Here is a 15,611-nt window from a genome sequence, read left to right as displayed (position 1 = left end):
AATTACTAGTTAACAAAAGCTTACAATGTGGGCATGACTATACTACTTATTTGACAATGATGTTGAAAAGCCGCGACGATTAACAGTTGACATATTAACATATATATACAACTTAGGCAAATACATTACTCTCGTTCGTCTCGACGTTTTTCACTAAAATTTCTTCTTATATACCTATAAACAAACTTACATTAAGTGGGGATTGGTTATCTTTCTAATCTACTTTGCACAATTCGAGTGATAAAGAACATGGCCTTGACTGTTTTTTTTATCATATATGTATACGAAAATGCATCACTTCCATATACATACTAATATCGTGACGACAAATGATCGATATGTCATAATATGTATATAGGTTAATGCTTATCGTTTATTTTGAAATTTATTTAAATAATTAAGTAAAAATTTACTGTTCCAAATTTAAAAAATCTGTGTCAAAAAATATAAAAATGGTCTAAGTGTAATTTATTCTGCCTAGACTATTATATTCATCCAAGTATCTTATTGCATTGGTCTTTACAATAACGGAATCGAATCTTATTAAAAATCAATAATGTGTTTCTTATGCTATTGCTTCAGATTAAATTAGGAATATTTTGTTCTAAAGATATGCATTACCAAAAAACGATCATACGTTGATACTGATTGACATATCTATATTACAATTTTTTTTTTTTATATTAAAAAATTCTAACAAACTTCAATTATCCTAAAATAAAAAGTCATGCTAATATAATGTAGCCCGCACATTTGTCTATATATGTACTTGCCTTTTTCTATTTAAAATCTTGGGTGTCCCACGTGGTAACATTGTAGTTCCGAAATTATTCCACGACCATTACGTTGCTATCAGGCATATAATTCTATATTTTATTACCAAACGTAAAACCTTAAGGACGACTTTTATTATTATGCAAAAGTGTTACATTGTCACGATTTACTAAATTATTATTATTATCAAACAAAACCAAACTTATTCAATCGTTTCAGACATAATGAATCTCCTAATCAATTAATCCCTTAATTAATAACCGGGTAAAGTACGCATGTATAATCAGTAAATATAATTGTCCATATAAAATATACATATTGAAATATCACGAGTATTAACTCGTAACGTAGTATAAAGTTGTGTCGAGTTTACGAACACGAACATTTTCATAACTTTTTTAAGCGTCATAAAAATTCACAATTACCAAGCGATTAAAATTTTTAAGCGAACTTTTTTAAAATTTTATGCAGTTTTATAGCTTTTACGTTTTGAATTTTTTTTTCATCTTTTACTAATTTTACAGGCCTAAATCCACGAGCTCTAAGTATTTATATGTTCACGATCACTTGTCGTGATCTGCGTAGTAATTAAAAATGTTGTTGTAAAAAAATTATTACTGAACTTTCGCTCAATAGTACCTACTTTTAATACATAATGCTGTAAAATTCTTATTTGATACTATTTCATTTGAAAAATTAGACTAAAAGAATTAAAATACGTATATTTTGTCCACAAATCATGGCAGTAATCTCAATTTCTTTCATATGTGTAATAGTTTAATTTGTTTAATTCGTTATCATATCATTCGTACCAAGTGCAGAGAGATATTTGTATCAACTAGGTCACGAGATCATAAAACTATGGTCATGGACATTTCACACATTGATATGAATGCAACTATTTCAAATGTAGTACTATTTCCGCGTTTAAATTAAACATATAGGAATCTATCAGATAAATAATTATTTCTAACAGTAAAAGTCGGACTTCAATCTTGAATTTGTTAGAAATGCATGACGCTTGACCTTTTATCACAAGCTGTTGGAAATGTTCTACTTTGTTTTTATTATGAAGTTTTCAATTTATTTTATCGGTACGTCTAATAATGCTTTCTGTCTTACATATTGACCAAGTATTTTTTCTCTGATATGCTATCAAATTACGTGATATAAATACGTCCTATGTTATTTTATTATGTATTTAGAGTTCAATAGTTTAGTGCTAAGTGATTTGCTTCTACAATGTCTTATATATTGACCGACATTTGTTTTCATCACCATCAATGTTTTATGTCAATGCTGTTGACTATCATAAATCTATAACAAGCCTAGTGCGTTAAAACAAAGAGGAATCTGATAGATGACGATAAAAATACGCGATCATTACGTTGATGGCCAGCAATGCCTACTAGCTTGTAGTCGAAATCGAGAGTCAATTATATCGTTTGAAACTAATTTTATTGTGCGTTACGTATTGCTGTTTTGCTCAGGGCCGATGGGGAGAAGGCTTCAGTGCCGGAGGAATACTTAGTCGGCAACTCGCTGGCTTCGTTGAAATCGTATAATTGACATGAAGGAGTAGGAGTGTGGGGGGAAGGGGCTCGAGCGGGAGATTTGGCAGTTGGCCTTGACAATGAACCGGCGGCGCACACTGCTTCGATTATGTACATATTATACAACACGCACACATTTTAGAAAGAGCTATTCCACGAATGGCCTCTCCCACACAATTATTTTTGTCATAGGGTTGCGTTATTTTTATGTCTATAACGCGATGTCTGCGATTATTCTGAAGTGCAAATTACTTAAAGCAATTAACTCAGTTGCTAAAGTTCCTTTAAGAACTCTGACAGATGACAAGTTATCAAATAATGGTTTAGAATTTTATCTATTTTGTTTTTTATTTGGTGACATTAAAAACACAATTAATAAAGCATGATTTATCTTTAATTTCTCTATATTGTTTCGTAAACATATAAAAACATCTTGTATTTTAAATACATTTTTAATATGGGGACTGCGTAGGTCCCATTATTTCGTATTAGTCTCATAAATAACTGATAAGCGACAACCCTATGGCCAAAAAAGCGATTCGAGTCTGGCGGCCCGGCGCGCCGACGCCGCGTGCCTGCCCTAACACAACGTATACATCAGTGGTTCTTAACCTCCTATTGATCAAGAACCTCACGCCAAAAAAATAGTAAGGGACCATCTCGTTACCAAGCACCCCCTCTCTTTTACCTTGTACTAATACAATACAGGCTCAAACCATTTATGTCTTAATTTTTTTTCTAAATTATGCTCTTGAGTACCCATTACATTAAGACTTGAAATTTATGTTTTCAGCCAGTTCCGTTTTTAAATGTACTTTATTATTTATAACAGAGATGTCATTGTTTGAAATGACCTCGATGTCGAGTTAGTTGATACTTATTTAGATGATTTCGTTTGCTAGAATTGTATGTATAATACATAGCTGTTAATAAAAAACAGCCACGACCTTGAGCCGCGTTATTAATAATATCATACCTTGTTTTACAAATATGAATTTTAGACTTAAATACTAAAATATTTATAAATTCTTTAAGACATTTAGTTAAAAGATTTCCATATAAACTACTTAATTATTATTTAATGATATAGAGTTAATAAACTCTTTCTTATTATGTATTTAATTAGACGCGGCAATCCGTCAGTGTTGCGTGATAATTTGCATAAATGTCGTTTTTTAAATATAACGTAATTACCATGTATTCCATCTTTTAAAATAATGTATCTATGATGGCAATCTTTATTTGTTTAACCTATTATATGTCTGGCTGATGCTTCGAGGTATTTCGTATATAACTAGCTATCTTGTGACTGACCGTGTTAGTTTTTGTCCGTCTGCATTTTATTTTAGGTATTAGGATACAATAAACCGAATCTATTAGTAAATTCTATAATATGTTATCTTCAACTTTTTCGTGAAATACTTTTCAAATGACAACCTTTTGTTTTGTTTCTATACTTGTTCTTAATTTTACTGAATGTTTTAGTTTTTTAAATTTTCTTATTTCAGAAGTTATTGTATCCTTATTCATTCTTTATTCATTATCAACGAAAAATTTGGATATTTTTTCATATTGCATTAAACGTGCTTCATTCGCATAAAGTATTCACTATTCAGGTATATTAAACTTTCCAGTTTTACTTACCTTCGTTGGTTTTCTAATAATAGACGTTGAGTTTTATTCGTTTTTCTTTAATAAACTGGTTTTAAGGAAAAACATAAAATTCAAAACGTTGATTGAGCACTTATTGCTAATATTCAATCATAATATTGATATTTAGGAATGTTGCGTAGGTATCTTGTGGGTTCTTAATGACGTATTGAGAGATTTTGAATTATATCAAGTATTATACATCATCAAAATAAGTTCATCTAAAAGGACCATGTTGTTACGACCGCGTTCTTCGTCGTCTGTCTGTCTAGGCCGCGTTCTGTTCTCGAACAGCTTTGAACCCGCAGCGTTTTGTTAGATTTATTTGTTTTCTTTTTATTAGTAAAAATGTTAGGTGACCGTTTTTATTTGTGTAAATCAAGAATTCATTGCGAAGGGAAAATTATTTTCTATCTGTATAAAATGTTAGACTTATTATTACTTATTAATATATTTGTTTTTAGGATTTAAAAATTGAAATCCAGTAATTGTTCATGCCTCATTAATGTATTAAGAAAAACGTCTAAGCTAAAATGAAGCCAAAAGCGTTTGTAATGTTAGACATGATATCTACATATTTCATTGATATCTTCTAAGAGGCAATAACGACAGTTAAAATATGAGATAGACCTAGGGATGAGAACGAACGTTTAGTAACCACCAATTTGTCAAGTACGATTGAAGATTGAAGGTACGATACGATTAAGATACGGGTAGCAAGGTGTAGGAAACTAGCTATCGCTGTTTCCAAATAGAAGACTAATTTTATGGCTGTTGTCTACTAATTACTGTTCAATTTGTAGAAAGTATTTGCAAGAAAAAAAACAAGGTTATACTTCACCGTCACACTTCACTTACCGAAATGTGACTCTAGTTATTTCATATTTATTCGCCTCTATACCTACCTACCTAAGATATGCGTGATTCGTGTAATATGGGCATTTACTTATATAAAATGCAAAATTAGGACCTTGCTAATAAATTAATGCAACTTAATATGCATAGGTACTTAAGTGTTGCGAAGGCTGTCGTTACATTCATGTTGGCCTTCGATTGTCTAAAAAGCGCTTTAGGCGATTTGTCTGAAATCGATCTACCTCGCTGAATATTTAGTAAGTCGTTATAATTTATTATATATTAAATAGAGGTACTATAGGTACCTAGATAGGTACTTTTGTCGTGTTTATTGTGAATTATAAAGTTTGTTTGACTAGTAGGTACCCTTTGAAATATTTAGGTAAAACTTCTTCGTGTGTATTTATTGTAGCACATTGAATGTTCAGGGATGTTTTCTACACGTCATTATAAGATGTAAGATTTCAGATAGTGCCATTACCAAATAATGAATTTGAGTAACTAAGGGTGCTTTAATGAAAAACCTAGTTCTGTTACACGTAGGTACAAAACTGTGCATTTTTGGTTACATATGTTAAGGAGAGTGAATAACTTATTTTATTATGAATCTTACAGAATTTATTTAGGTGGAGATTATGTTCGTTTATAAAGATAATCTCATATAGCTAATTTACCTACAACTAGCGAAAATATATTGAGTTTTATATACCTATTTACGAATTTAAATGATTTTCTTATGTAAATTTATAGTAAAAATAAATTGCGAATATTATTACCGTGAATACGTTACTATGAACTCAATGAACCTTTACAAAGGAAATCATTAGTTACTTTATATACAACGTATTTGAACCAATCGCGTCTCGGTGTAGTTGGCGTAGCTTCAGGAAAATTTATAGCGGCGCGTTTATTCGTCGTTGTTACAAAGGTACAGTCTCGAAGGGCGTTCATTCGCTGCATGTGATCATTCGCAGTCGAAGGGACCAATCTGAAAGGCTAAAAGCACGTGGTGCTGCGTGGGGCGGCGCGTGCGCCGATACGGTGGGGCGAGCGTGCTCGTAGCGTACGCAATGCGTGAGCGCAGTGCGTAACTGTCGCCTCAGTTATCATGCGCGTTGTATCGACTTAGGTGTTAGTCGCTAAAACTTTGACACATTTCGAATGCCTAAGGAAGGAAACGTATGTGCTTTGTTCTACAAGCTTAAGAGGCAGTGCAGCAATCTAATAGTTCTAAATTACAGTAACAATGTGTGCCATACAGGTAAAGTGGAACTTTCTTATTGATCCCTTCAAAGTGCGTTGGAACACAAAAAAATGCGTGAGTACAAAAATCCTAAAACATTTTCCTAATTTACAATATCCTAGTAGTAGTAGTAGCTCGAATACTTTGTGGATCTAAATAGAGAAAATATTGCTATTAGGTACACGTGTAGATAATAATTGTTTACAATATAGTTTACTTACAACGAACAACATTATTATCTAAAAGTTTAAAGTTATATAAGTATAACAGACAGCAGACGGCCTTTCCTTTAAAAAAGATTAGAAGCATTTCAAAAGAGATATTTGTGTATCAGTTTAAATTGTAGATTTGTTTAAAAACATCTTGTGTGTTTTTATAACATCTAAATATAAATCTTATTAACAGGATCGACGTGTGACAATTGCTTTGGTACTTTAACGATCTATGTTCCACTTAAAACTTGAACTATTTTTTATTTATCTTTGTCTGGTTTGTGAGTTTAATCTTATTGAACCCGTTTTTGCGTTTGAATTGTTTGCTAAAGTTTTCTGCATAATGACGGTATAAATTGCATGTGATGATGGTCGTAAAATAATATAATCAATTCAACATTTGGCCTTCATATTCGTTCAATTTATCATCAGGTTTTGCCGTCTATGTTTTATGCAAAAAGCGCAAAACTTAAATTAATCGGTGGCAACGAACTGCACTATACATTTTTTGTTGTTTATGCATTTTTTAAATTTAAGAGATCCTGCAATCTTACATATTTCAAATCTCCATTTACTAATTTTGTATTATTAATTGCGTTATTAACATTACAATGGTTGAGGATAATATTTTGGTTATTGACATGTTTAGGTAGGAATCTAGGTGTATCTAATTACCTATATTGATAAAATAATACCTATTTTCACTAAGTACCCATATTTATTTTTGTTTCAAGCAATCATAGTTTTAATTTTTTCAGAAATAAATTGTAAAGGTGCCATGACATATCAAAGTTAATGTTTGGTAGAGACAGACCGATGATTTCGATGAAAAATTAAAATATAGGTATTCAAGTAGGCTGAGATTGAGATGAATTGTATGTACCTATATTTACTCGTTTGGAATGTAGGTCCAACCGTGAATAACCAACAAGAAACTTAGGAGTAACACATTTTTAAAGTTAAACTACATGTCATACCTAGGTAATTACATTTATGTGTCCTCCACGGAAATCAATAAACAATAAATCCTTGATTTTTTATCTAAATATTCTCGTATTGTGTTATAGGCTTTATCTATGGGTAATGATATGCTCTATTGTAGGTACAGAACAAACGTCCAATGGTTATTAACTACTTCATATCATTAGCTAGCTCATGTTGGGATCCCCAATCCACCTTGCTTTGGGAATTAGCAATTGAATTAAATATTTGACTCGTAAGTCTTACGTCTTCCATATAGAATGAAGTATTGCTATAGTAGGTCAATATTACTGAGCGAATCATGTGTGCACAATCAACGTTAATATGCAATTCGATATGCAAAGTGGAGTACCGCCATTAGAAAGCGAAGTTTTTATTGCCAGGGTTTTTTTTTTTTTTCTTAATTCAAATGTGCCATCTTCCCATATAATTTGATACTTTAAGAAATGATAATCGTTTCATTTATTAATAGAGCGCCACCAACCTTGAGAACTAAGTTGTTATGTCCCTCGAGCCTGTAGTTTAACTGGCCCATCATCCAGACCGGAACACACCAATACTAAATATTGTTATTTGGTGGTAGAATATATGATGAGTGGTTAGTACCAACCCAAACGGGGAAGTTAGTTTCATTACAAGTTCCTTCATTCCACAAGGTTCATCACAAGTAACCCAATTTAATTGAGTTTAGTCGTGTCACTAGCTAGGGATAATATGCACGATTTTGAGTATATATTATGTTTTTAATAGCATGCTAAGAATCGATTAGACTAAAAATAGCTTATCTTGATAAGTCTCGAGTATATTTTTCCAATTACGTCAATGATTCAGACTTTATATTTATTGCTACGAAGACAAGACGAAGTAAAAAGTAACAGCCTGTAACACTCCACTGCTGCTAAAGCCACCTCTCCGTTTGATAAGAACATATAAGTATAACAGATTTTCATCCAAATCTTAAGTTTCCTCACGAGATGACTCGGATAACAGAACTTGAGGAAATGGACAGACAGAAAGTTTAGACAAGGGTAAATGCCCCTAATCTAACAAATGTATGTAAATTCACGGTGTTTGTAGCAAATGTTTTGGATTAAGAAAATCTGTATCCGTTTTGTTGTAGGGGATTCTGTTCTTGCTCAGTCGTTTGGCAGTTGGATATTTACGGACTATTCCTGTTACTAAAACTTCTACGCTTTATTTTATTAATTCAGTTTGATGTAAAATAATACTTAATAAATTAACATAACGCTGGATGCTTGTAAAGTTAATTCTGATAGTGAAATTTGCTTCAGATATTGTACCTAGACTCCATTACAGTAAGGCTGTTCCGTGTTTAATTTTATTGTTTCTTAAATGTAGATTGACCGTTAGCTACAACATCTTGTAAATCTTTCAAATTCACCTCTCAAGCGTTCAACGTAGAAGCCCCGGTGCAAATTCGTTTCCAGTAAATTAATTTGTTGTATAATATATATATTTTTTTAATTCCACAATGATATTCAAAAAGTCTAGATATCGTAAGTGAGACGTAGTTTTCCGCGGCATGCGTGTCGCGAGCCGTGGCGTAGGTCGGGCGCGGTGTCGACGCCCGCGCAATGTCACCCGGTGAGCTCCTCCTCTTCCCCTCCCTACACGGCCCCCTAGGCGAGGGGGCCTCGCGGCTAAGTCTGCGTGTATCCACTGCCCTCGAATAATTTCCTAATAGTAATTGTGCGGCGCCTCTGATCTTACTTTTACCTACTTTCCTTATATCACGCAAGATTCATTAAAACAAAGCACCTTGAATTGTTTTATAATTTAAAATTCAGGATTCAATTGATTTGAAATTCATATTTAAACAAGGATATGTCAAAACAAATACATAAAATAAAATCACGATTTGTTAGTCTAAAAAAATTATTACAAATCACAGAAATACCGATTTCGATGATTATTCCATAATTATAACATTTTTGAGCTAAAATAGAAGCTATTCATACGAGTTGTCTAAACAAGAAAATGTTTTTTTTGTTAACTAGAAGGAGTTTTAGTTATTGCGGCCGGAACTCGTGTCTCACGCGTGGTGCTAATTGAGCATCTAAGTTCGGTTTTGGGGTAGGTCGCGACAGCGTGGTTACATAACATGCGTCACGTTCTCTATCTTCAGGTTCTTTTGAATGTTACGTTCGTCCGCGTGCTGATACTGGGTGCTGTCGGTCGTTAACCCTCCGCTATCTGCATTATTTAGCTCGGCTCAATGTCGGCGCAATGTCGAATCGCTAGAGTTCACAGACCGCGACGCCGCCTTGCGCCTTACCGACCGCCTTGTTCTAGCTAATTTTTATCGTCCGTCATTGCTTGAGTTTTGATCGTGACTAATTTATTAAGCACTCGCATCGATTAAATGCATTCAGCGTTACCTTATTTTTGATAACGTCATTTTATATCCACTTATTTTTCCCGATTCGTTTTGCCTTTAAATTCTCAAATTGGTATCCTTGGCGAACTTAAAGCAAATCTTTAATTATTTTGATGACTAAGATTTCGATCTCTATATTTAGTTTCTCTTAATTATTTACCCAAATGTAGTGTTTGAACGGTGAACGTATGGTTTACTGTATACCGTTTCCAGTCCGCCATCGCTCCGCACTCGGTCTGTGGGCTGAGGGGCGACTCGACCTCGATCGCGCGGAAACAGGCGCGGTCAAGGCCGCAGTCTAGACGCAACCCCCTCCCCCCGCCACCCCTACTTCTAAACCCGCTTGTCATACCCCCACTGCTTATTTTTACCTCACAGCCGCCGCCGAATTTGCCTGGGCGAAGCTTTTCGTAGGCGTGCGAACCTGACCTACCCATACGTAACGCTATATACGACGGTTTTGCGCTAGCTAATTTGCTTCGAACAAAGGCACCCATTATGTCTATGATGTTTCTGACGTTAATTATGCACTCCGTCCAATTCATGCCCCGCGGTTTGACATTGATGAATTATTAACCAAAAGTAATCATTTGAGAATTATAATCGTTACTTAAAAATGCTATTCGTCGTAACCTTTTAATTTCAGTTAAGTTTTTTTTCAACTCGTAGGTACTTATGATTTCGAACTGTATTTAAATTACTTTTTTTTCTTCCTTTTCCTTAGATTTCGTATATTGCTTAATACGATAAGATTATTTTTAATTATGACGTAAAATCGTTGCTAGCTTTTTTGAAACATGACACGTTCGTTCTGGAGAATTTTTATTTTATATTCGTCTAATCACGGTATTTAGGCCTTGGTTTTTATATAAATACTATTACCTACCTACTTAACTACATACTGTTATTTTTAAACATACTGTAGGAATGTGATTTATGATGAAAGCCATGAACTAATCGTCTATAGTAATTTTGTTGCAATAGATTTGCATAAACATATTGAATTTCGGTCGAGTTATATTACCTTTATCATTATTCTACTTCGACATTTGCAACACAAATGAATTTGATAACATTGTTATTGTTTTTATCCATTGCTATTCAGTAATACCGGGACCTCTTCAGGTGAACAACCTTACAATAATTGACATTGAATTTTTACATAACGTGTACCTACGAATATGTACATAATATATGTGCTGATTAAACACGAAGTTTATATAATGATTCATCATAACTTTGCTTGTAATTTTATTGGTCAATTTAAAATAAATGTTCACAATGTTCGAAATTTAAAATTTGTATCAAATTAGCGTTATGTTCGTTTGTTTATTTTGTCCCATCGAACAAAGTCGTCTATTGTTTAACTGCCTCGAAGATACAGCGCTTTGATAAAAATGTTGTAGTGAAGTCATCGGCGACCGGCGGCGAATAGCTAATGTGCCGACCTTGGGCAGCAGACCACACGCAAATATTGCATATCTATACTAATAAGATCGTTGAGATTATAAGTAAGTATATGAAAAAAAAAATGCAGCTGCCATAAGCCCTTTAAATTTTTATCCTATTTTTAAAGTCTCGATGTGTGCTGATTACGATTGATTATGCATAATCAAATCTTCGATGTGGATATGGCAACATTGACAGCTGTTTAAATAAGTTCCTTTGCCGCAATAATTGTTTCGAGTAATTTTGATGATGTAATAATAATGAATTTCCTCGTAGACACCTAAAATAAAATTGCAAAATTAAAATATACCTATTCTTTTAATATTAAACCAAACCTGACTTAACTATACGGAACGCCTGAACAAATGCATTTTGTAATAATTGGGTTTCGCGAAGTATAAATCAAGTTGTCCAAAATTACATTTTTAAATTGATAAAAAAAAAATCAAGCAAAAACTGGTCGAGATCTTTTTAGCGAGGAAGAAGTAGTCAGTTTAGTATTTATATATAATATATTAAACGTATGTTGTGTTAATTTCTGAATTCTTAGTAACAAATATGAAATAAATCTTTTTCAACCCACGTTTTATTCATATTTTAAATTTAATGAACATACTTCAAAATTATTTTATTTATATGACTTTAGTTTGTACTTATTTTAAAATTGTCTACCGGTTGTGCGGACCGATGCGTACGGCGCGTGCTGGTGCGGACTCGCCTGGAAGGGTAACCTACGGGTAACTTGAAATTCAAGGCCGTTTCGTTGAGACTTTAATGAGATATTTTTTTAAATAAATTAATGTTTTTGTCGATTATATAATTTGCGTTACGTAAATAAAAAAACGTGTACGTACACCAAACACCAAAGTTATAATCAAATATTTAGTTTTGGCATACTTTAAGAATATAAATGTTGAATCACAAAAAATAAACTACACTTAATTGTCTTACACCCATAATACATATTATGCGAATATTAATCTAAAAACATACATTCGAGACAGCTTGGCAACTGATTAATATCGCATAGGTACCAATAGCTTGCAAGGTTCGTAACGAAATAAAAGGATAAGATAAGAAATGATAAGTATGGAAAAATACAGCACGGTTTCAATAAACGTCGTGTTGAGGTAGGTCCGGTTTTCATAAACAATAGGCCGTCGCGACGCTAACTTTTTTTTCCGTTTCTATAACAGCGTTGCGTAGTCTGATTACTTACTATACATATTTCTATTGTAACAACATACAATTTTATTTATACGTATACAGAGCAATCCTTATAAGCACTTTTGAATCGTATTATTATTATTTTAGAAAATTAATTTTGATGTTACCACCTATTCTGAATTCCGGCAAGTAACTCGAGTAGTTACAATCCAAGCAAGCTTAAAATCCAAGGAAGGAAGACTACTTTTTATGCCTAACACATCTCAAACAACCATTAAAACGCGAGCGTAGCTGCAGGCGAAAACTACTTATTTATACTCGAAAAAAGTAAAAATTAATTTCATAAGTTATATAATTAATTATAATAAAAACCATACATCCATTAAAACAAAGATACTTACTAAAAAGGTTCTCTGCCGATGTCTTTGTAATTTTTTTCTTCCGTTAATTCTTTAAAAAAAAACACCTACGTACATTTATTGCCATTAGCATTGATATGCCAGTCTTATCGTCATGGTAATATCATGAATACTTAATCCAGACGGCGTTACGGTTGAATAATTTAAGGATTGATACTGCGTTTTATAAAGGATATCTTGAAAGGAAATAAATCGTATGTAGGTAATGTTTTGTTTAACTAGTTTTCGACTGTGTGTTTTCCCGTGTGTTTGGGGGGTGGGGCGCGTCGTAGGTGTTGCAGTGTAAAGTTCGGACTGATTTCTTCAAGACGGTCATTTTTAAATTTGTATTGTACACTGTAATAATTGTATTCATAAGTGTGTGCTGGTTCACTATACATCCGAACTCTCAAAATCTGATAAGACCAAACATGCCACTGAGCTGTTTAACGAGGCACTTAAGCTCTTTCATTATCCAATAACCGTTAAACCGAAGATGTAAAAATGCAAAAAGAACGAAATCGAAAGTTCTTGAAATTTTGAAAGGTGCGGGAGTGTGGCCAACATCGCCACCAAAATTAAATGAGAATTATATCCATATTTAAATCAAAGAAATAATTATGGAATAATTATTTTATTTAATAAAAGCCAATTATAAGGCAAAATAAATCTGTCATAATAATTTTCCGACATTTTCAAACAAATACTAACCCTTTATTGGATGACAGCTAATAAATTAATCTGAAACGATGCAAAATGACTTCCAACAAATACAACAAACGAATTATATAATAAAATCTAATTTTAATAATTATTTCACTGTACTGATAAAATAAATATAATTTATTTTATTATTTAAATTCAAATAAAATGCCAAAATGAGGTATTGGGCTAGCAATACCTATATATGGGAAGTGGGGAAATGGGTTAACGGCACGGATTTTAGTGAATTGACACGTGACGTTTTATATAATTTAAAAAAAAGTTAAAATTATAAAAATTATTTTTAATGTAACAATATCTACCAATTATAAATTACTACATGTATGCCTAGTGAAGTGAGTGTTACATTTTTCATAATTTCATCGTAAAGAATTACCGATTTATTTTAAAAATTTATTCAATCGTAAATTATTAAATTATTTATTATTAATTATTTTGATATTAAGATTATTTTAAACGTTCTTTGTTGAATTTTATTATGTACCAATTAATTAATAATTTGTTTGAAAGAAATAAAATCACATCAATTTAATAGTGTACAAAAGGAAAAATTATTAATATTTTACCTTATAAACCATTAATATTTTTTGAAATCAATATTTAAATAGCGCTTTGATTGTCGAAATTATTATACACAATTGTACTCAAGCCGTCTCGGATTGAGGTAGTCTTTTTTTAATCCAACAGTTTTTGCTGTGGCCGACTGGCCGCGGTAACCTAAATATGTTTCACGGATTCTCGTATGCGGGTATTAATAACTTAAGATACTTACGATATGTATACACTGTACAGTGTATAAATCTCATTTTTACAATATACGAATATCCTACTACTTTGTATGATACCATAAATTGTATTTTTTTATCATTAGATAGGTATCTATGTTTTTAGTTGTCAAAAAGTAAAGATCGTTAAATTATATTTTGAAATTTTATTAGTAATCCCAAAATAACGTTACAAGAATCAGTTTCCGTTACTTTGAAATTTTATCATCCTGGCTAAGCCACTTTTACTCTTATTATCTTTTGAGCGTTTGTAATTTAATTTGGCTTGCGAACAAAAAATGGTAGAATGGGAGACCTTGAAATCGATATAAATCGCGTAAGCACGAGAATTTCGGCGCGTTGTGGCGCAAAATAGATATTCATAATAACAAGCGTTCAGTTCATCGACCGTGCGTCCGTGGGCTCACCTTGGTGTCTCGTAGATAAATGGCAATTCGGGTAACATGGCGCCCCGGCCCCCGCGGCCGAATGTTCAAACTCGCAACGACGCTGCTGTTGGGATAGGCTTACTTCGTCTAGCCTAAACTCATAATACATATCCGTTAGTCTTGCCGCGTGCGATATTTTTTATACAATTATTTACCTAGTAGTAATTAAAATAAGTCCAAGGCTTTTTTTTTCGGTTACTTCGTGTTTAACGAAACGGAAACATTGAAATATTTTTCGAAAGATTTGATCGATTTGAGACGATTTTATTTAGTGTACGAGTTTCAATTTATTGTGAAGTAAAAATTTAAATTGTATTTTTGTTTTGTAATTATAATTAATATTTATCATAACCTATTGATCTCTTAAACTTAAGTTTACATATCATACACGATACCAAATTATCGATGCCTAATGTTTTAAATAATACTTTCTATAATATTTTTTAGTATTATTAAGTTTTTTTTTTTTTCAAACTTAATTTCGTGTGTTGGTACTTTAAGTTCTGGACTCTATTTACTTGGATTGATATTTAATCTTGGAATAATATAGCTTGTACGCGAATTATGAAATGGCGTTTATCACGTTATATAGGTCTTGCATGATCGAGTGCTTTGTATAAAACTACTGATTGCGTCACGATATATTTTTTATCGGAAACCGACAATGTCAAGAGTGCGTTGAACCCCGCATCGCATCCTTGAAAACTTTGTCGTAAATAGATAATTTTTATTTTCGCTATCCGACTTGGTACATATTATTATCTCCAAACTTATCGCGCCGCTTATTTTTATTTTATAAAAGCATAATTTGTTTTGTTTCTGATCAATTTTATATAAATAATAATTAGTTTCGAATGAATTTTTGATATTTAATTTGCGGTACCTACCTCTTATTATTGTCTCCAATTTATCATTTGTCATTTTATATGGCATACATAATTAAGTTCATAGTCTATCTCGTTATTAGAAAGTTGTTTTTTTTTTTAATAGTCGAT

General features: G+C 32.4%; 1 protein-coding gene across 2 annotated transcripts in view; it reads left to right on the top strand.

Annotated features, from left to right (window-relative positions):
• The window catches only part of LOC113397025 (steroid hormone receptor ERR1), a 31,555-nt gene that overhangs the window by 2,495 nt on the left and 13,449 nt on the right, over nucleotides 1-15,611 (top strand). Inside the window, exon 1 of one of the 2 annotated variants that reach the window (XM_064217834.1) lies at nucleotides 5,894-6,150. The exons of the other annotated variant lie outside the window; for it this stretch is intronic. Coding sequence (XP_064073904.1) covers nucleotides 6,079-6,150 — 72 coding nt within the window. The 5' untranslated portion in view covers nucleotides 5,894-6,078. Of the gene's footprint in view, nucleotides 1-5,893; nucleotides 6,151-15,611 lie in introns of those variants that run through there. 2 annotated transcript variants of the gene reach the window in all.

This window comes from Vanessa tameamea, chromosome 19 (assembly GCF_037043105.1).
Source record: "Vanessa tameamea isolate UH-Manoa-2023 chromosome 19, ilVanTame1 primary haplotype, whole genome shotgun sequence".
In the NCBI taxonomy this organism is placed as follows: Eukaryota; Metazoa; Arthropoda; class Insecta; order Lepidoptera; family Nymphalidae; genus Vanessa; species Vanessa tameamea.
This window is presented reverse-complemented; position numbering and strand designations above follow the sequence as displayed.